Raw genomic sequence first — 24254 nt, 5'->3', positions numbered from 1 at the left:
GACTCCAGTCTTCAATGGGTCACCATTACTTGACTTAGAAACACAAACACCTTGGCAAGGGAAAGCACAGTGCGCTTGGTGCAAATGGAAGAAAAGTGTTTTTTATAAAATATATTTTAGCGTTTGATACATCAGCAAAAAAATGTTGTCCTAACAAATTCTAGAAAAAAAATTGGTGGCTGGGTACCATTGGGTGTGAAACAAATTCTTTCACTGGTTGATACAAATCAGATGCACTTTTTGAAGGTAAAAAACGTCATTCACTTGATTTGCACACCAGAACGTGTAGATATATATTACTAATCAGAATAATCAAACAATCATAGCTATAAAGTAACTCTATGTTAGAGCCATAGAGCATCATCTATAATACAAGTAGACATTTCAGTGCCCAGGCATCATGTTTTATCATTGTCAACCCTTCTGGCTATTTTCTCTCCTCACTGATATTGCACCTACAACTCTTTCTATAGCTGAACCAGCATTTTGAAACCATGACTCGAAGTCAAATGTGGCAGAAAGTATTCCCTAGCCTCAGGATTTTATCGGATCAAAGCATCATATGTAATGAGATTAACCCTACGTTTTCAAACGTTCAAGTGCTCTCAGTTTTGTCCACTACAGCAAAACGGTTTTGGTTCATGCTCAAACCTGATGTCTGTAACTGTTTTCTCCTCTGAATATGATGCAAGGCAGCTTGTCGATCATTACGAGCCTCAGCAGAGTCTGGCTGCAAAACAAGTCCGATTTATGGTGCATAAGTGGTTTACTAAATACGTGCGCATCAATTACAAAGGCAATCAATCTGACACACTTAGCACAATATTCCACTGAACATTTCAGAACTAGGATGTGATAGAAGCAAGATGAATAGAAGTTAGACAATTGCTTAAATCTCAAAAGACAGTTTGTCCTCCAGATACAAAGGTAGTAATATTGACCTTTGGTATTGGTGTAATACATTAAAAGCAAAGAATATCCATTTACTCATAAAGGAAACATCTCAGTTAAAAAAGATCCTCAGAAGAAGCAAGCGTGAGCATTAGTTATAAATTTAATCTATACCTTGATGGCTAGTGCTCTGTCTAAGCTTTCTATAGCACTGTCAGGCTCACCATAATTCAGCTGTGCTCTACCAAGGGTGACCCACGCCTGCAACAGACAGAAGAACTAGCAATAAGCACTGGAATAAAGTAGTGTACATTCTAGTGATAGTAGAAATTGACCGTTCCCTAAGAACCAGAAGCTTGCAGTCAACTGCCTTTTAGTCTAAGCTTCATTTTCCAAAGCTGTAAATAGTTTGGATTATGGAAACGGAATAGAAAAAGAGAGTGCCTTTTGCTTGATCATTCCATCAAGCTCTAAGCTTAACTATGCACGCAAGTATGACCAGGAAGTTCAAAGTGCAAAGCTGCTTCTATCATGAGGTAGCTTGTCGGTACACTGCTAATTACCTATCTTAACCTCTAAAGCCAGTAATTTATTACCAAGTGAAGACATGGAAGCATTGAATTTGCCTAGTCTAGGGAATAGATGCAGAAAGAGGTAGAACAGAAAGGAAGTAATATGCACATTGGGTGAACAATTAAGGCTGAAATCCAGAGGACTTTGCACATGAAAACTAGCCCATGACACTTATAGCCAGTTGAAGTTTGACAAATTAGTCTTATAAGTATTGAAACTGAATAGATCACACATAAAAAATATGTTACATTGTTCATCAGGATCCCCCATGATATTAAGCAAGGATGGTGAGGGTCCCCAATTATTGCAGTGCACTAAGAGTTGCGTTTACATCCCTAAAGCAGGTATATTAACAACAGGTGAAACAATAGTAAAACTGAATGATCAACAGTTTCACACACACCTCACCCCAGCTTGGTTCCAACTCAGTTGCACCTGCTCAAACAGGAAGCAGGTTACATATGAGTCATGAAATATATCATCTGAAGTTATTTTATACACAAACACAGATCAATGACTTAAGAGGACATTAGTGACCATGAAAGTAGGCTAAAATCCATCTTTGAATATCTATATGCCAGATATAGATTTACAACAGGAAGAATGTGGAAAAGAAAAATCTTCCAATGCCAAGGAAAAGATAAGTAAAAAATAAACTTAGTCTTGCTCTAGGTTCCCACATTCGGCTGTTATCAAGATCATATTTGAAATGATATATTTGCCAGATTTGTCCATAACCTTAAAGATGAGTCAAAAGTAGGCACTAAGAAGCTTCAGAGCATAAAAGTAGGTGCATAACCTTTCATGAGATATAACATTGAAAATAAATCCAAGTAAAATATGTTTGTGAATTGACATTATCTCAGCATAATTTGCTCAGGAAATGAGGAGAATTTCATTCGAATTAATGTGAGTGTCAAAACATACGAGTAGCAGCTTGTAGCGCCTTCCATGTTTCTCCAAGTTCAAGCAAAATTTGAGCCTTCTGTTCATGCAGAATGGCACGATCTGGCATCAAAAGTAGAGCAGATTCCCACTTTCCAAGTGCTTCACGATATTTCCCTTCCTTCAAAAAAAAAGGAAAGAAAAGAGAAGAGACTTAACCCTGGCATCTGGATCATGCTGTTGGAATTTGGAAATGATATCAACAATCAATAAAGTGTTCGAAATCACTCATCCAAAAAAAATATTCCTCGAGGACTCAATGAGGGTTTGAGTGACCAAATGTGGTAAGAGTCTCACACCCTTATCCAGAGATAAAAAAGATCCTTGCAACATAGATATTGAGGTTTGCAAAAGAGGTCATGTGTGCATAGCCTCACTCTCTGAACCGCAACCAGGCCATCTGCAAGAGAACTTCTGACATCCAACTCACCTCAACATATACTTTTTTTAGAAATAAACTGGTAATGCAGTATTCCTCAGCATTTAGGATATGTTGGAGACCTCCAAAAAAGGTTCTCACCTCAACATATACTTACTTACTAATGTGTTCTCTTGTTAGTGTAACTTTTGGTACTAAAAATCTGTATATAGCCTTAACTTTTTATTCTATGCGGAGGCTATTTTAAGGCTTCTTTCCAACTTCAGAGCCACCATAAATAAAGTTAGCATTGTGTTTAGCCTCAGCTATTAGTATTAATGCAAAATGTAGTACAACCTTACCTTTATAAGCAACTGTATTAAGTCTTACTTTCTGCAGTAGATTTACCGTTGTAGTGTTGCCTTAAAGTATCATGCAAAATATACTTCATAGTGAGGTCATTTCACACTCAACTTACCATCGCGCTAAAGCTCATCTTTAAGATAAAGAGTATGAAACATCACTAAATCCCCCTTCCTCCTCAAAAAAATGTGTTAGTTAACATGACAAGCAGCTGTGCATATTCTTACTTTCTACAATACAAAGAAGCTAGTTTCAAGATTTAACTCTTCACTTCAGTTCATCCTCTTACAGTTAACTTACTGCAACTTTGACGCCCGACAAGTGGTGGTGTACAACCACTTAGCAAATAGCCTTCCTATTCACATAGCAAGGTAACTATTTGAAAGACTGAACTTTTGACCTCCAACTCACAACTCCAAACTTTAATGACACAATTAATTTCTAAGGGGTTGTTTGGTTTGCAAATACGTTAACCCAGGATTATAATATATATACACTTCTTTTTGTAGATGTTTGATTCATTGAGAGCATAATATAAAACATGGGCTTGATTTTACAATAGACAAACTTTTATTTACAATTTTAACCCTGGCCCTCTTAAAAAACTTTGGGAAAGAGCTTTTGTGAATAACATTTTTGTCATTTGATTGCTTTGTCCCGAACATCTAATCCCTGGATTGTTATCTCGCATCGAACGTCATTTAAACATAATACTAAAACGTGCTACAACTAATCTGAGAAATGCTTATACCAAAAACAACCAAACAGGGGATTAAATAATCCTGCATTGAGTGCATTCTATCCCTGGATTATTATTTTTTATCCCATGAGCCCTAATATTTTTTTTGGGTGTTTACAAATCTGGAGTCAGGGCATGCCCCAGCCCTCAACAAAGAGTTACCCTGGGTTTATATAATGCCCAACAAAATGAATTGTTGGCAGCAGGAAACGATATAGGCCTTTCAGGAGACACATGCGATCCTTACCAGTAAATCATTTGTCTTGATTATCGTTACATGTAAGAAGTTCAATGATCAAACACAAGATGCTCGATTTACCTCAAGAGACATAAATTGCTACATTAAAATATTCACCTACTTACTTACAATGACTTCTTCCTCCTAAGAGCTTACTGAAGCAAAAAGTAATATGTTGAAATCTTATTCATCCCAAAAGAAGAGGAAACAAGGACAAACATATGGAAGAAAACAAGCTATCTAGTTAAATATGTAAATCCAATACACGTCTATCAATAGAACAACTACTTTAACTAAGTTCAGTAATCAGATGAAATAAAAACCTCCCTAATACTAACATCACACCCAGCCTGCCTTATTCTGGAGTTCCTTAGAAGATATAGAGTTACTACTGATGTGAAGTAAGAAGAGGAAAAAGGAAGAAGAAAAGAGAAAGAGGAAGTGACAGAGAAATAGAGATTAAGAGAGACAATGATGGAAAGAAGGGAATAAAAAGGTGGGACGACAATGCACCCAAGGGTTGAGGAGCCAACAAAGACCATGGTATATGCAGTTTTAATGAAGCCGAGGCAAAAAGTTTGGTGATTCCTTTTCATTTGCTTAAACCTCGACGAACAACACTATTATGTATGGATGTAGGGATCAGTCCAATACTAGAAATGCATGAACATTAGTCCAGACACCACTATTACCTCAGGCTAACCAGAATACCAACTTAATTCCTAAATACTCAAGTAAATGAAGGCTAAATAAGAATGATAAACAACTTAGAACTATTGAAATTACTAATACTCCTTTAGAACAACACTAGAAAAAACATAACAAAATCTTTTACTTTATTTCCAACTAATAAATATAGATACTAAACAATATCAAGTGATAACCATACCATCTAACAGCAATTTGCTAAAACTAATCAACAATCTATTTTTAAAAATAAAATAATTTATGCTCATATAATAGAAAGAACAAACAATAACTGTAAATTATACGCACTGAATAACCTCATACAGATTGAAAAGGAGAAAAATTAAATAAAATACAGAAAAAAGAAGAGAAACCCATGTGAGGAAATACCTCAGCAAGCTTATTTCCTTGTTGTTGAAAGGACTCAACAAGCTTGATCGTATCGTTATCATCATCTCCATTAACATTAGAAATCTCTTCGTTTTTAGGAAGTTTTTCCTCAGGAAAAATGGAATCGTCAGTAGGATCGAAAGGGAGGTTTTCGAATTGGGAAATAGGTCTCTTTTTAGGGTTCTTCTTGCTCTGATTCTTCCATGTCATCTTCATCTTCTTCTTCGAGCTGTTTCACTGTTTCGGTTACCACCTGAATCAAAAGGTTAATTTCAAACAACTTTTATCTCTATAGCAAAAAGACTCCCTCACTGAAACTTTGACATAATAATTTATGTTTATGAGATAACATTATTTCATTCTAATTTACCTCATATCTTTTTAATTTCAAAATTTAAACCAGTGTTAATTTTTTAAAATTATTAATTATTGTACCTAAATTTATGATCGAAGTTAAATTATTTTACTTTGAAGATTCAAAAGAAGAAGATTTATTTGGGGTCAAATTAAAGGAATGGAATTTTAAATATTTATCATGTTAGTTTTCTTCCTCTATAGTGCTATTCCGTTGTTAATTTCTCAATTTAAACTAAAGTGAAGTATTGAATTTCTGGGAGTCTTATTACATATGTATTCAGTTGATTGATTATTTGAACTTTTACTTGAGGTTCGATTTTCCGTCCTTAATTATAATCCTTCCTAGCTCATTTCTGTTGGGAAAGGCAAGCACAAAATAAATGTGCACGATAGGGCAATAGCGTTAAAAAAAAACCAAGTCTAAATTTTCCCTTCTATTTGAACCAAGAGAATACAAAATAATGCAAGAAAAACACCGTTTGGGGCAGCAGACCAAGCAAGCAAAATAAATCAACAAACGAGACACCAAATTTAACATGGAAAACCTCTTCGGTGTGAAGGGTAAAAATCACAAGGCCAAAGCTCCACTAAAATCAACAAGAGTTACAAAAGTGTTCTCCAAAATGGCCACCAACAAAGTGCCAAACAATGAGCAACACAACTACAAGATAACACCAAAAACTAGAGAAATAAAAGGAGCAAAAACCCCAAATACGCAACTACTGTTCACGAGCAAAAATCTAGAGCTACAGGAATCCAAACCACTTTCTCAGTTCCCAATCAAAGATTAAGTTGAAAGGAACAAGCTGTCCTAAAATCAGCTCAATCGGATAAGAAACAAAATGGGAATCACGATTTGAAATTGACTGTTAGGGCTTGTGCGAAAATCTGCACTCTCTCACTTTTCTCTATATGGCTGCTCTCAATCTCTTGTTATATTTCAAAATAAGACCTAAAAAGAAAGTCTTACATATGCACCATAATATTGGGCTTATGGGCAAAAGTGAGCTAGTCAATTTGGTCTAAATTTATCTACAAAGGAAAGAAAGAAAATCCAAAACCTTGAACTTTTATTTATCCACATAAGAAGGAAAAAAGACCCAAAACCCAACAATTTCTCCTTCATCATTCCCTATCCTCGTTTTTTTTTTTTAAAAAAAAGAGTACTCGAATTATTATTTTAATATGAGGTGAGCATTTTAAAGATAAATATTGAAATCACTATATCCTATAACGCTGAAGGGTCTCCCTGTCACCGCGAGGAAATGTTGAGGCAACAAACTCAAAATGTCTAAATGATATGACATGAAACTAGGACCCCGACCAGTCTTAACATAGACTCGAGCACGCGTCTCCACCCCGACTTGACCCCAATACCAACCCGAGACACGATCCTAGCCCCAATCCTCTATACTGACTCCATCCCACTGTAGAACTTGATTCTCAACTTGACCCTAGCCTAACTCTAGCCCAGGATTTGAACACCGACCCCATCCACGACCTGACACCCAATGACGTTGATGTTGAGACCTACCCCGATCTTGATCCCAGATTGAACCAATCATGAGAAAATTGAAAAATATGTAACTGCATACCAAACACACCCGTTCTCTCAATTTTACATGAACTAACTTAGAAATTCAACCATAAATTACATAAATTGTTAATTTTAGAAGGTATTCTATGTTTTAAGCATAAAGTTTTCAAGCAAAAGGTATAGACATGAAAAATTGAAGTTGAAATTAATAATTTGAGTGTGCTTATCCCTGAATTTGCGAAATCATTAAATCTTATATTATTTTCATATTAATTTATTTGTGCCATTAATATATATTTTAAAACACATCTAGCTAGCTGACTATTTAAGATTTAAGATACTTCTCTAGGTAAGATTATGAAAGGGACATGCTACGTATACAAAAAATTACTATTTATATATTTTACAAGGCAAAGCGCTAGTAATGAAGATAGTGAAATTACATGGAAAAATAAAATCAATTTTCTCTTCAATTAGTTAACTATTCTTTTAAAATAAATTGAACATTTCCTAGAAATGTATAACAAATTAATTAGAAGTCATCCTGATTAATCTACAAATTAACCCACACAAACCTATTACCCCAACAACACACACACAACCATGCAATATAAATAAATAAACTATATAGAAAATTAGTTTTCAGTAATTTAAATTAGCATGAAAATCAATTTCCTAGCTCATCCACACACAATTTCTTAATAACACACATGATTACTTCACATTAAAAATAACAATCCGAAAGCACACACCCACATAAACATATATTCCATGCAAGAATTTTAAAAATAAAATAATAATTAGTTTTTGGTAATTTAGCTTGAACAATATAACTACGTAGTTTCCTTGGCTCAACCACACAAACAAGACTTAATTTCTTGGAAAGTCATCTCAAGTTATGAAAATAACATACTATAACTTTTTTTTATTATTTGCACAACAAAATCATAAAACAATTTTTTTTTACTCAAACCCCAAAAACCCACACTCACACATTCCATGCAAGAAATAATTAACAATCTTCTTTTAATCTTGCATAAGCTAATTACTCAGAAATTCAACTACGAGTTACATCAAAACTTTCATGACCATAAACAAAAGCCTCAAAACTCCTATAAATACCTCAACATATGCACTCCTCAAAACATCACAAATTAAAAGCAAACAAAGCATTAATACACTCCCTCATATTCATAAGTTCTAAGAGAAGAGATTATTGAAGTACTGTGTCTGTGTGATCATTTCATCTAAATATTTAAGTTGTTACATAGAACAACACAGTTTTATTTACTTAGTTATACTATATTATCAACAAAGATATGGAGAATAATGGAAAGGGCAAAGAAGGCACATCAAAGAATGGAAGTGTGTTTCCAAAGAAAGATAAGAAATCAGTGAAGGCAATGGCTTTTGAAAAGATTGGCAAAACTGTGGTGTCCACTTTCAAGAATGATAAGAAAAAGATTAACCCTGATGGCACCTCCTCTTAGTCCCAATGAACTTGTTTTTTTTTTTTTTTTGGATTGTGGTAATATTATTGAATAAAGTATTTATGTAATTCATATGTATTCCGATAGTTTAAATTATATATATTGACAATATTGTAAAGAATGTTTACATGATTTACCTGATTCCTTAAGTACAATACTATTGATGCATGTAAGTTAAATTCATCAATAAATTATTGTTTAGTATTATGTTATTTTTGTGATGTTAATTAGCCTACAAGCTAAGGACGTTGTATGTTGTTATAGAGTCTCCATTTTCGTTTATTTAATTTTCCTCCCCAATAATGTTACACCGTTGTTAATTTTTTTTTATTATGTTAAACTAAAGTGGACTACTCACATTTTTATTTTCAAATAGGGTGAAAATTTAAGGTAAATAATGAAATCACATTCTATAATGCCAAAGGAAACACTTACACACGCTAAATTTTTTTGGTTATCCTATCGATACTTGTATTTCATACGCAACAACACAATATTAAGAAATCAATATATATAATAGCAATGAAAATTATGAATATAGTAAGTAGTAACAAAATTCAGGGGACATCCAGCTGGCAGATTATTTTCATTTCTGTTTATATATTTTGATAGTAGAAATAACAACTTTTTTTCATGTAAGATTATGATAGACATTCTTCCTTTACAAGAAAAAAAATATATAGAATTTTTGGTAATGAAGATAGTAAAATTACATGGAAAAGTAAAATCAATTTTTTTTGATTGGTTAAGTATTTTTTTGAAATAAACTATTATCATAAGTATTATGGAGTACTTGAACATTTCCTAGAAATGTATGACAATCACATGGTTTTTTTTTTTAAAAAAAATTAGTAGTCATCATAATTAATTTACAAACCCACACAAATCCATTACCCCTCCAACACACAGACATTTTCAACAATTTAAGTTACCATGAAAAAACTAAATTCCTATTTTACTGGCTCATCTACACATATGACTTCACAAATATTAAAATGAACAAACCAAACCACACAAAACACACATTACATTTCAAGAAAAAAATAAAATAAAAATTAATTTTTGGCAATTTAACTTGAAAAATTAATAGGTAGTTTCCTTGGCTCAACTACACAAACAAGAGTTAATTTCTTGGATGGTCTTTTTATTTGGACAACAAAATCATTCAACTATATATAGTTTTTTTTTTTTGACTTAAAATTTTCATTCTCTCTTTGTTAGCCTTAGATAAAAATATCCAAAAACCCACACTCACACATTATACATAAGCTAATTACATAGAAATTTAACCAGAGTTGCATGAAAACTTTCATGACAAATAAACAAAGGCCTCAAAACTCTTATAAATACCTCAACTTATGAGCTCCTCAAATCATCCAAGTTAAAGCAACAAAGCAATAATACACTACATTTCATCATATTCATAATTATTTCTAAGAGAAGAGATATGGATAACAATGGAAAGGGCAAAATAGGCACATCAAAGAATAATGGAAGTGTATTTCCAAAGAAAGATAAGAAGTCAGTGACAACAATGGTTGTTAAAAAGATGGGCCAAACTATGGTTTCCCCTTTCAAGAATGATAAGAAAAAGATTAACCCATATATATAATATCACTACAAGAAAATGGACCACTAGGGAAGGGAAAAATGGTCCCTAAAGGTCAATAGAGACCAGAAAAATCTGGTTGCGACCCGTCCCTATAGGCTTCGTCGCTATTGATTACTAGAGACGAGATTTTATTGCCAGTCTTTAAAGAACTTTAGCGATTGGATTATATCTTGTCCCTAAATCACTTTTAGGGACCATAAATCTGGTCCCTAATCAAAGATTAATTAGTGCCTAAAACATTTTTGCAACCAGATTATAGCAGTCCTAAAAAGTCATTTAAGATCTAAAATCTAGTCCTTGAAATTTGTTTCCTCCTGTTTATTCTTTAAAATTATATAATTATTACTATAGATAACTACATGCACATCCACAAAATTAACGACAAATTCACACTCGTATATACAAATATAAAAATTGGTATTAATTACAAAAAAATATTATGAAAGTAAATTTTGTAATTGTATAAATGAGATGCATATATATCAAGGTATTGTCTACACAACCTCTTAGCAATATCTATTCTTTTCCTAAATTCCCTGTTAAATGATAACCAATTTCTCTACTTGGATGAAGTCTTCAAAATCACCATTTCGTCTTGTAACAAAAACTCATCAAAATCTGTAAATATAAAAAGTACAAATCACTTTAGAAAATTATTAATACCAGATTAAGTATCTAAAAGATGACATAAATGTAGAGGAAAACCTAGATATGCATACTTTCTTCTTCTTCAAAGCATGTCATTTTTATATCATCCAATTATATTTTTTTCAAATACAGAGTAGCATAAAACATTGTCCAGTAACAATATATACTTTTTCACAGTCCTCAAGTAATTAAATTAAATATATTTAGAATTTTCCAATCAGCTCCTGCTAAAATCAAAATATATGCTAGCATTTAGTGAATGCAGAAATTACATAAACATAAAATGCAAATTCATGGCATGTGATAGTAATTAAACTCACTAAAACACTTGGAGAAAACACTTATTCCTTTGCCTCTTCAATAACTTGAATTAAAAGATAGAGTGAAGATATTATTAACCTTATAATCAATAATTTGAGAGCATAATATCGAGAATATTACAAAAATAAGAGCATAAGACAAAGGGCATTATACACAATCTACTAAAACCTCAAACTATTCACCATGTATGTCTTAAATTTGTGTAAGTAAAATAGTTTGTTTATATTTAACATCATTCTTAAATTAAGAACTCCAACAACTATGTTCCTTGAGAAGAATTTATTTGAAAAGAGCAAAATCATCAACAAATCACAATTGAGCAAAATAAGAAGTTATAAAGAAATTACCAAAAGAAACTAAAATGAATGTAGATTCTTTATCAAAATCAAGTCGAGATGAATATTTTTATCATTATTATTGTTAAGTTTAGGTGAAGTAGTTTTCATTAAGATTGCATCCTAGATGCTGAGAAATACATTAAAAAATTATTTGCAGACCATACATATATTCAAATCATGACTTAAGAAAAGATGTCATTAAAGTTCATTGCTTCACCACCCATCTAGCCATCTCATAGTCATAAGAGAAAATCTATCAATTTGGACACAGATAATGCTAACTATGTTCAGGGATTACTCATATAAGCTTGTAAAAGTAAATTGGATCATATCACTTTTCTATTAGAATTCAGAAATAGTTATCACTAATTTCTTTCAATTTAAAAAGAAGAAACTAGTTTTCACTAAGATATCAACCAGAAAAGGGATAAATAACTTTCCCATATTCTGTCTTCAAGGTATAGTGTAGGAAAAATATAAAAAGTCTCCATTTACATTTACATAAGGAAGAAATATATAGGGGAAGGGAAAAAACAGTTCATTTACTAAATCTATGTTTCTCCGATTCTCCAAAATTGCCGCACTACTATCATATTTCCAAAAATACACTACTATTGAGTATTCAACACACATTCATAAATATTATTGAAGAGTCCGAACAACATAACACTAAACAACTTATACAAATCAAAATATATCAATTTGTACTATGGTGAACTCACTTAAAGCATTTTAAGGATTAGAATACATGAAAGTGCAAACTTGCCAAATGCATACTGTAACATATAAGTCATACATTCATTCAAATATTCTTTGAATAGGTATAGATCATAGTAACTTTGTTCAATACCTTTACTATGGACTTTCATATTGTGAATTATATAAAATAAAAAATTCAAAATGTTAAAGAAAAACATAGTAAGTGGTAGGAAAGCAATATTCATGAAAGAAAAATTGGAATTCCAAGATTATAGGGAGTTATATCCTTAGAAAAGACTCTAATTGAAAACTTTACCTATACTTATGTCACAAAGTCAGTATTGAGGGAGAACACATATAGAGGTCACCTTCTATTAAAGCTTCCGCTATGGGGTAAGCTTCATTTGAGAAAAATAAAGTAGGTTCATAAGTCATTTGAAATAAATTTAATATTAAGAGAAAAATCAAAGTGAAGAGTTTAACTGATTTTTTATGGTATTATTGATGTATATAAGTTAAACTCATTAATAAACTATTGTGTAGTATTATGTTATTTTTGTGAGGGTGATATTTCCTTTATTAATTATCCTTCAAGGACGTTGTATGTTGTAATATTAGTCTCCGTTTTTGTTTATTATTTTTACTCTTTAAATCGTGTTATTGCGTTGTTAACTTCTTTTTTAAAAAAAAAAAAACAACTAAAGTGAAGCACTCAAATTTTGGAGAATTTTAGTAGCTAAGTTGATTTGCTATTTAAATTTTCACCTTTTCTGTGGGGATGACAACAGGGCAGATGTGGGGTGAGGTGATTTTAAAGTTGTGCGGGACGTGTTGAAATAATTTTTTTAAATTAATAAGGGGAAAGTTGTGGGTCTATGCGATTTTATACGAGTTCAAACTTAATTTAAACTTTTTACTTGTTATAAGAGTGATAGAACACCTTTCACAAGTAAGAATACACAAAATGACAAATTCATTACTCTATTTTTTATTCAAACTATAATATCAATTGAAAGTTTCTTTAAACTAAGTAAAATATTGAAGATAGTAAATGAAAATAGTTCAATCAAAACTAATATAGTTTATTACATGCTTTTTAATTGACCTCTAAAAAAAATCAAGTCACTATTTATTAAGTTAATACAACTTAATGAGAGTAATAAATTTATTTTTATGAATTTTATTTTTTGTATCAAACTTAATCAAAAAGAAAAAGTATTGAAAAAATTATGCATACAGGTTTATGCGGGGTAAGGTGGGTCGGATTGAAAAATAAAAAAATTGTCATGCGAGGTAAAGTGGAGAGGAAAATTTATCGAACGTGGAATACAAAATATAAATTTAGAAAAATAAATAATTTTTTTATTTCACTCTCTCAAAAAGAGATGTGAGCCATGGAAACAACGTGTGTTGAATGGATACATTTTCAATTAATGATGTCATATACGTATTCAATTCAATTTTTTAGTGTAATAGACATGAAAAGTTGAAGTTGAATCAACAATTTTAGTGCTTATCCTCAAATTTCTGAATAATTAAATCTAATATTATTAACATGAATTTCTTTTGTGCCATTAATAAATCTTTGAAAATATATCTAGCTGATTTGAGCTCTAAGATATTTTTTATGTAAAATTATGATAGGGACATATTTCCCCTTCAAAAAATATAAAAAAACTATATATAAAAATGAAGATAGTGAAATAACGCGGAAAAGTAAAACTAATTTATCATTTGATTAATTCTATAACTTACATAAGCTAATTACTAAGAAATTCAACTAAAGTTACATGAAAAATTTCATGACATTATAAACAAAGCCCTCAAAACTCTTATAAATACCTCAACATATGTACTCCTCAAAACATCACAGGCTAGAAACAACAAATCATTAATACACTCCCTCATATTCACAAGTGCTAAGAGAAGAGATTGTTGAATTACTGTGTGATCATTTCATCTAAAAATTTAAGTTGTTACACAGAATGACACAGTTTAATTTACTTAGTTACATATATTATCAATAAAGATATGAAGAAGAATGGAAAGGGCAAAGAAGGCACATCAAAGAATGGAAGTGTGTTTCCAAAGAAAGATAAGAAGTCAGTGAAGGCAATGACTATTGAAAAGATTGACAAAACTGTGGTGTCCACTTTCAAGAATGATAAGAAAAAGATTAACCCCTCTGATGCCACCTCTTCTTCTTAGTCCCAATGAACTTTTTTTTTTTTTTTTTTTGAACCCTTCCCACCCAACGTTGCCATCCCCACATCTGTTGCATCGACTGTATGGGCTGTTGTATATCAAGTTATTAAATAGGGATCAACATTAACTTGGCTTGTTGTAAATCAAGTTACGCGCGGACGGCGGAGCTATCAGTCTTATTTTATGTTGATGCTTCACTTAACTCTACGCCAACAAGCATTCAGACTGCTCCATTTAAAAAGTATATTTTACACCTTTGATCGTTCACCTCTAAGGTAAAAAAACAAATCAGATGCACTTTTTGAAGGTAAAAAACGTCATTCACTTGATTTGCACACCAGAACGTGTAGATATATATACATACATACACAGAGGCGAATCTAGAATTTCAAGAAAACGGGTGCACCATTGTCAGGGGTGGCTCTGTCCCTTTAAGAAAAAGGGCAACTAATTTAGGCTTTCAAATTTGAGAGGCCTTATTTATTTTAGCAATAATAAATATAGGTTTTTCATAAGAAAAATATTAAATACATTTGCAAAATAAATAAATTTTATTATAAGAAAAAGTCATTAGAAGAAGTTTAAAAAAGGCTGAATGCAGAAACTCTTTTGTGAATATAATAAAATGCAAGGTTGTGAAAATGCAGCATCTGGGAATCGATCCCTCAACCTCAAAGTGGAAAACTGACACTCAAACCAGTGAACCATCCAGTTGTTTGTGTTCATGGGTTCATTCAATTGCTATTTGATATATTTTAAGAATTTTACAAGTAATACATCGAGTTTTGTCGGATGACCACGGGTTCAAGTGACCCATTTTTTAAGCTTAAATTCGCCCCTGTACATACATATTACTAATCAGAATAATCAAACAAACATAAGTATGAAGTAACTATATGTTAGAGGCAATAGAGGATCATCTATATTACAAGTAGACATTTCAGTGCCCAGGCATCATGTTTTATCATTGTCAACCCTTCTGGCTATTTTCTCTCCTCACTGATATGCACACCTACAACTCTTTCTATAGCTGAACCAGCATTTTGAAACCTTGACTCGAAGTCAAATGTGACAGATGATATTCCCTAGCCTCAGGATTTTATCGGAACAAAGCATCATCGGTAATGAGATTAACCCTACGTTTTCAAACCTTCAAGTGCTCTCAGTTTGGTCCACTACAGAAAAACGGTGTTGGTTCATGCTCAAACCTGATGTCTGTAACTGTTTTCTCCTCTGAATATGATGCAAGGCAGCTTGTCGATCATTACGAGCCTCAGCAGAGTCTGGCAGCAAAACAAGTCCGATTTATGGTGCGTAAGTAGTTTACTGAACACGTAAGCATCAATTACAAAGGCAATCAATCTGACACACTTAGCACAATATTCCACTGAACATTTCAGAACTAGGATGTGATAGAAGCAAGATGAATAGAGTTAGACAATTGCTTAAATCTCAAAAGACAGTTTGTCCTCCAGATACAAAGGTAGTATTATTGACCTTTGGTATTGGTGTAATACATTAAAAGCAAAGAATATCCATTTACTCATAAAGGAAACATCTCAGTTAAAAAAGATCCTCAGAAGAAGCAAGCGTGAGCATTAGTTATAAATTTAATCTATACCTTGATGGCTAGTGCTCTGTCTAAGCTTTCTATAGCACTGTCAGGCTCACCATAATTCAGCTGTGCTCTACCAAGGGTGACCCACGCCTGCAACAGACAGAAGAACTAGCAATAAGCACTGGAATAAAGTAGTGTACATTCTAGTGATAGTAGAAATTGACCGTTCCCTAAGAACCAGAAGCTTGCAGTCAACTGCCTTTTAGTCTAAGCTTCATTTTCCGAAGCTGTAAATAGTTTGGATTATGGAAACGGAATAGAAAAAGAGAGTGCCTTTTGCTTGATCATTCCATCAAGCTCTAAGCTTAACTATGCACGCAAGTATGACCAGGAAGTTCAAAGTGCAAAGCTGCTTCTATCATGAGGTAGCTTGTTGGTACACTGCTAATTACCTATCTTAACCTCTAAAGCCAGCAATTTATTACCAAGTGAAGACATGGAAGCATTGAATTTGCCTAGTCTAGGGAATAGATGCAGGAAGAGGTAGAACAGAAAGGAAGTAACATGCACATCGGGTGAACAATTAAGGCTGAAATCCAGAGGACTTTGCACATGAAAACTAGCCCATGACACTTATAGCCAGTTGAAGTTTGACAAATTAGTCTTAGAAGTATTGAAACTGAATAGATCACAGATAAAGAATATGTTACATTGTTCATCAGGATCCCCCATGATATTAAGCAAGGATGGTGAGGGTTCCCAATTATTGCAGTGCACTAAGAGTTGCGTTTACATCCCTAAAGCAGGTATATTAACAACAGGTGAAACAATAGTAAAACTGAATGATCAACAGTTTCACACACACCTCACCCCAGCTTGGTTCCAACTCAGTTGCACCTGCTCAAACAGGAAGCAGGTTACATATGAGTCATGAAATATATCATCTGAAGTTATTTTATACACAAACACAGATCAATGACTTAAGAGGACATTAGTGACCATGAAAGTAGGCTAAAATCCATCTTTGAATAACTATATGCCAGATATAGATTTACAACAGGAAGAATATGGAAAAGAAAAATCTTCCAATGCCAAGGAAAAGATAAGTAAAAAATAAACTTAGTCTTGCTCTAGGTTCCCACATTTGGCTGTTATCAAGATCATATTTGAAATGATATATTTGCCAGATTTGTCCATAACCTTAAAGATGAGTCAAAAGTAGGCACTAAGAAGCTTCAGAGCCTAAAAGTAGGTGCATAAGCTTTAATGAGATATAGCATTGAAAATAAATCCAAGTAAAATATGTTTGTGAATTGACATTATCTCAGCATAATTTGCTCAGGAAATGAGGAGAATTTCATTCGAATTAATGTGAGTATCAAAACATACGAGTAGCAGCTTGTAGCGCCTTCCATGTCTCTCCAAGTTCAAGCAAAATTTGAGCCTTCTGTTCATGCAGAATGGCACGATCTGGCATCAAAATTAGAGCAGATTCCCACTTCCCAAGTGCTTCACGATATTTCCCTTCCTTCAAAAAAATAAAAATAAAAATGAAAAGAAGAGAGACTTAACCCCAGCTGCTGGATCATGCTGTTGGAATTTGGAAATGATAGCAACAATCAATGAAGTGTTCGAAATCACTCATCCAAAAAAGTAATCCTCGAGGACTCAATGAGGGTTTGAATGACCAAACATGGTAAGAGTCTCACACCCTTATCCAGAGGTAAAAAAGATCCTTGCAGGATAGATATTGAGGTTTGCAAAAGAGGTCATGTGTGCATAGCCTCACTCTCTGAACCGCAACCAGGCTATCTACAAGAGAACTTCTGACATCCACTCACCTCAACATATACGTTTTTTCTTGAAACTGGTAATGTTATATTCCTCAGCATTTAGGATATGTTGGAGACCTCCAAAAAAGGTTCTCACCTCAGCATATACTTACTTACCAATGTGTTGAATCTCACCTTTAATTGTTAGTGCAACTTTTGGTACTAAAAAACTGTACATAGCCTTAACTTTTTATTCTATGCGGAGGCTATTTTTAAAACTTTCTTCAACTTCAGAGCCACCATAAAATAAAGTTAGCATTGTGTTTAGCCTCAGCTATTAGTATTAATGCAAAATGTAGTACAACCTTACCATTATACAAGCAACTGTATTAAGACTTACTTTCTGCAGTAGATTTACCATTGTGCTTTTGCAAAATATACTTCATATTGAGGTCATTTCACACTCAACTTACCATCGCGCTAAAGTTCATCTTTAAGATTATTAGTGAAAGACCACTTATTTCCCCTTCCTCCTCAACAAATGTGTGACAAGCAGCTGTGTATATTCTTACTTTCTACAATACAAAGAGGCTAGTTTCAAGACTCATCTCTTCACTTTAGTTCACCCTCTTATAGTTAACTTACTGAACGTTGATGTCCAGTTATAAGTGGTGGTGCAAACTGCAGTACAACCATTTGGCAAATAGCCTTCCTATTTCACATAGCAAGGCAACTGTTTGAAAGACTGAACTTTTGACCTCCAACTCTAAGGGTTTGTTTGGTTCGCAAATAAGTTATACCCAGGATTATAATGTGGGGATTATAGTGTATATATATATATACTTCTTTTTGTAGATGTTTGATTAACTGAATTAAAAATGAAATATACAGAGCATAATATAAAACATGTACTTGATTTTACAATAGACAACGATCATCTCAGGCTAACCGGAATACCAATTTAATTCTCAGATACTCAAGTATGTCCAAAAAGTAAATGAAGGCTAAATAAGAATGATAAACAACTTAGAACTATTGAAATTACTAATACTCCTTTAGAATAACACTAGAAAAAACCTCATCACTAAAATAAGATAATCTTTTACTTCATTTCCGACTAATCAATAAAGATAAACAATATCAAGTGATAACCATACCATCTAACAGCAATTTGCTAAAGCTAATCTCAATCTATTTTTCAGAATTTGTTTAAAAATTTCACATCTTTAACACCAGGACACATAAACGTATTGAACAAATCTGCTCAGATAATAGAAAGAACAAACAACAATTTGTAAATTATACGATTAAACTAAAGAAATTACAAAAAGGAGAAAAAAATAGATAAAATACAGAAAAAAAAAGAAACCCATGTGAGGAACTACCTCAGCAAGCTTATTTCCTTGTTGTTGAAAGGACTCAACAAGCTTGATCGTATCGTTATCATCATCTCCATTAACATTAGAAATCTCTTCGTTTTTAGGAAGTTTTTCCTTGGGAAACGTGGAATCTTCAGTAGGATCGAAAGGTAGGTCTTGGAATTGAGAAATAGGTCTCTTGTTAGGGTTCTTTTTGCTCTGATTCTTCCATGTCATCTTCATCTTCTTCGAGCTGTTTCTCTGTTTTGGTTGCCAGTTGAATCAAAGTGAACACCAAAAGGTTAATTTCAAAGTATACTCACACAACTTTTAAATCTTTTATCTCTATAAAATAACAAAAAATAAAATAAAATATTAGGTCCTAATTTATGAGATACTTAACATTATTTCATTTTAATTTACCTCATATCTTTTCAATTTCGAAATTTAAATAACCTATATTTTGATCCTAATTTTTTCAAATGTATTGGATTATTCATTGAAAATTCAAATTTGCCACAGACAAAAAAGAAGAATAAGATTTATTTGGGGTCAAATTAAAGGAATGGAATTTTAAATATTTATCATATTAAAGGTATGATATTTATTTATTTTTATCATTTTTAGGTAAAATTATAAAGGTATTTTTTTCATATTAAAGTAACAATTTCACCAATTATATAACTAATATAAAGTCGTAATTTTTTTAATGAAAATTATAAATTCACGCTCTTAATATGTGTGTACATCACACATTTTTTCAATTTAGCAACATTAATGTTACGCAAATTCAGCCAATAATTAAAAGTATTTAAAAGTTAAATTTTATTAGGTATATAGACTATAGTGTTCAATTAGTAAAATCATGAAAAGAATGTCTACTTAATAATCCATGTCAAATATAAAAATTTCTCAAATTATTCAACTTAATAAAATAAAAAAACAAGATAACAGAACAATAATAATAACAATAAGTTATAACAAAGAGATATATATGCTTTTAAGAAACACAAATAATCCACAAAATTTACAATGAATTAATTCCCTATATGCCTTACCTACACACAAATTAAATAAATAAATATCAGAACACGATAAACGAATTGAAAAAAACAAAATTTAAGAAGATTTGGCCCACACGCTTAAATAGGTTATAGGAGTCATCCTAATTAATCCACCCACCCACACAAACCCACAAAACCCATCCCGTCCCACCCCATGCAATAATATAAATTTCTTTTTAACTTATTTTTTAGTGGAACTAGTAGCTATGTTGATTTGTATAACTTATTTTTTAGTGGAGCTAGTAGCTATGTTGATTTGTAGTACTTTTTGTGTAATTATTAAATTTATAAATTTTGTTTTAAAGTACTTAAAGAGTCTTTACTCGAATTCATAATCAAATCAAATATGTTAACCCTCATACTAACTCTGAACCCCTTCACATAAAATTGAAGCAGAAGAGTACTGAATAATTAGGTTATAATTAAAATTGGGGCGATTACCACATCTATATGAACTCACACAATTTAATAACACAAGACTTACAAATATAAATATACGAACGCCAAAAACACACACACAATCACACATTCCATGCGCGAAATAGCCAACAATGTTCTCTAAATCTTACATGAGCCAACTTAGAAATTCACGAAGAAGTTACATGAAAACATTAAGAAGAATACCATAAACAAAGCCTAAACTCCTATAAATACCTAAGCACATGAACTCCTCAAAGCATCACAAGTTAAAGCAACAAAACAATAATACACTATACTCCCTCATATTTAATTAATTATTTTATTTGTAAGAGAAGAGATATATATGGAGAATAATGGAAAGGGCAAAGTAGGCACATCAAACAATGGAAGTGTGTTTCCAAAGAAAGATAAGAAGTCAGTGAAGGCAATGGCTATTGAAAAGATTGGCAAAACTGTGGTGTCCACTTTCAAGAATGATAAGAAAAAGATTAACCCCTCTCATGGCACATCTTAGTCCCCTTAGTATAATCAACTTGCTTTTAAGATTGTGCTACTATTATTGAATAATGTATTTATTTGATTCTAATGTATTTCGAGGGTTTAACTTATATACATCTCCAGTATTGTAAAGAATAATGTTTACATTGTTTATCTTCTTTATTATATTGTTGATGTATATAAATTAAACTCATTTAATAAACTATGGTGTAGTAATTTCTTTTTATATAAGAGTTTTATATAAGAGTGATATTTCCTTTATTAATTAAAACCTTTAAGCATGTTGTAAGTTGTAACACGAGTTTTCGTTTCCGTTTGTTAATTTCCCTCTTCAATAGTGTAATGTCATTGTTAATTTCTAAATATAAACTTAATAGTGATCGAATTTTGAGAAATCTTAATAGTTCAATTAGTTGGTTCAATTTTCTGCCTTGTAATTCCTTTCCCAATTTTTTTTCTAAAAAATATAGTCAAATTTTCATTTTAATAAGAGGTGAAAATTTAGATAAATATTGAAATCGCGATCGTATAATGCCAAAGGGCTGTAACGATCACGCTAAGCAAACCAACTATCTTATTTACGCCTCTATTCATACAATAACACAAATACACAATATTAATACAACTTTAAGTTGCCTTTATTTTATGAAAGTAAAGAGATTGTTTAATTTTCAATAGAGCATCACCTCAAGTAAAACATATATATAAAAAAATAAGAATGGAAAGAAAATACAGTGGATATAAAAAATAAAGGAGAAGAGAATAGTAGCAACAAAAAATAATTTGATAACAGAAGCAATGAAATAATTAATTATAATAAAATTGAAGAATAAAATACACTACAAACAAAGTGTGAATTACATGGGGATTTTCCTAGGGATTAGTATGAAAATTCGCAGGTAACTTATTTTCCTGCAAATTTTCATACTAATTCCTAAGAAAATCCCCATTTAATTCACAGTTTTTTTGTAGTGATAGTAGAATAGCGATAAGAGATACTCCATCTGTCTCATATTAGATGAGCGCTTTCTATTTTACGCGATAATTAATAAATCATTATTAGATTGATTAATTTTACTTTGTTCATATTAATTACCCTCTTGAACGTCGACTCCGAAATAAAGCTCCTGAGGGAGTAAGAGAAGTAAAAAACCAATGACATCATCCCAAAGCAAAAGAAATTCTTGAGTCTTTCAAGTTTGTTTAAACTTTCAACGACCATACTAATTATAGGGGTAAAATAAGAAAAAAATAATTAATTTTATCCTAATTTAGTAAGTGATCGAGTAATCTGAGACAAATATTTTTAATAAGATGTTTATTTAATATGAAATGGAGGGAGTATATGTTTTCAAGAAAGACAAATAATTAATCCACAAAATTTACTTTACGGGTAATGTTAAATGACCAGAGAATTTGGCCAAAAATTTAAAAAGTCTATAATATCCTTTTTATTTTAAAATAAACTAATCTTTTTTCTATTTTTTAATTAAAAAATATGAAAGTTAAAATGCTAAAAATGTTCAAAAAGGTAAAATAACATAATGTAAAATATGTTATTTTATCCTGGCGAAATTCTGGCCAATTTTTTTTTTCCATTACCATAAATCCCCTTTACACCTTACAAACACAAAAATACAAACAACTATGAGAACACGGTAAAGGAAATGAACACCACAAGATTTGAGAAGATTTGGCCCACACGCTTATTACATTAATAAAATCCTTTACGTATTATTTAGAGCATGTGTTATAATATATTTCTTTGATTTGAGGTCGAGATGTTTTTTCATGTAAATATTATGGTAGGGACATTTTTCCGTTATGTAAATTACTATCTACATATCTTATTATGAGTCAAATTAAATAGGAGTCATCTTAATTAATCCACACACCCACAAATTACCCACTCCTCCTCCAATACACACACACACACAACCCATGCAACAATATGATTTTCTCAAACCTTTTTTTAAAAAAACTACAAATTAGTTATCTTGACTAGTAGAACTTTTGGTGTATAGTTTTTAAATTTTATTTTAAAATATTTGAAGAGTCAATATCTGAATTTCTTAATAAGAAAATTAAAGTTGTTGACCGTCATATTCTGAACCTCTTCATATAAATTGAGGCAGAAAGAATTTCAAATATGAGCTCACATTGTTAATAACATAAGATATGAGATATAAATAAATTAAATATGAATTCCACACACACAAACACATTCCATATTGCACGAAATAGACAACAATGTGCTTAAAATCTTACATGAGCCAACTTAGAAATTCATGAAGAAGTTACATGAAAACATTGTTAAGAATACCATAAACAAAGCCTAAACTCTTATAAATACCTCAACATATATATGAACTCCTCAAAGCATCAAAAGTTAAAGCAACAAAGCAATAATACACTACACTTGCTCATATTCATAATTAATTTTATTTTAAGAGAAGAGAAGAGATATGGACAATAATGGAAAGAGCAAAGTAGGCACATCAAAGAATATTGGAAGTGTGTTTTCAAAGAAAGATAAGAAGTCAGTGAAGAGAATGGTTGTTGAAAAGATAGGCAAAGCTGTGGTGTCCACTTTCAAGAATGATAAGAAAAAGATTAATTAACCCCTCTGATGGCACCTCCTCTTAGTAGTAATGAACTTGTCTTTTGGATTATGCTAATATTATTGAATAAATTAGTATTTATTTGATTATGAAGTTTTCGAAGGTTTAACTTATATACATCGCCAAAATTATAAAAAAGGCTTACACTATTTACCTGATTCGGTCTTTATAATACTATAAGGGGTCGTTTGGTGTGAGGGATAATACCAAATAGTCCCGGGATTAAATTATAGTACCGTTTATTTTGTTGTTTGGTTGGCAAGTTCGGGATAACTTATCCCGGGATTAATAATTAGTACCGGGATAAGTTATCCCTCTCCTTGGGTGGTATAGTAATCCCGGAATAACTTATCCCGGGATAAAATAGGTAAATGACAAAAATGTCTCTTTCAACCCTTTTGTTATATCACTTTTTACATTAATGAAGGGCATTTTTGTAAACAAATAAATTGTTCTTAAAATTTATTATTTTGAATACAACAAACCAAACACTCAATAAAAAATAATCCCAACACAACTTATCCCATCATAACTAATCCCAACATAACTTATCCCAACATAACTTATCCCAT

The 24254-nt window shown here is 31.7% G+C and overlaps 1 protein-coding gene across 4 annotated transcripts; it reads right to left on the bottom strand.

Annotated features, from left to right (window-relative positions):
• Positions 1-237: 237 nt before the first annotated feature.
• On the bottom strand, positions 238-19352 carry LOC125834139 (uncharacterized). 4 transcript variants are annotated; one of them, XM_049513327.1, is made up of 5 exons: positions 5185-5416; positions 2392-2530; positions 1868-1899; positions 1066-1152; positions 238-730 (listed from the first exon to the last, which is right to left on the bottom strand). In XM_049513327.1, exons 1-5 carry the CDS (start codon positions 5398-5400, stop codon positions 596-598), a joined length of 609 nt encoding a protein of 202 aa, XP_049369284.1. In that variant the 5' UTR covers positions 5401-5416; the 3' UTR covers positions 238-595. The 4 variants fall into 4 exon arrangements, with proteins under 4 accessions (XP_049369284.1, XP_049369285.1, XP_049369286.1 ...); XM_049513328.1 differs by lacking the exons at positions 1066-1152; positions 1868-1899; positions 2392-2530; positions 5185-5416 and adding exons at positions 16013-16099; positions 16815-16846; positions 17339-17477; positions 19107-19352 and having other exon boundaries at positions 478-730; XM_049513329.1 differs by lacking the exons at positions 1066-1152; positions 1868-1899; positions 2392-2530; positions 5185-5416 and adding exons at positions 16013-16099; positions 16815-16846; positions 17339-17477; positions 19107-19352 and having other exon boundaries at positions 485-726.
• Positions 19353-24254: the final 4902 nt, after the last annotated feature.

Source organism: Solanum verrucosum, unplaced genomic scaffold (genome assembly GCF_900185275.1).
Source record: "Solanum verrucosum unplaced genomic scaffold, falcon-dt-bn FXZP01000108.1, whole genome shotgun sequence".
NCBI classification, from domain to species: domain Eukaryota; kingdom Viridiplantae; phylum Streptophyta; class Magnoliopsida; order Solanales; family Solanaceae; genus Solanum; species Solanum verrucosum.
This window is presented reverse-complemented; position numbering and strand designations above follow the sequence as displayed.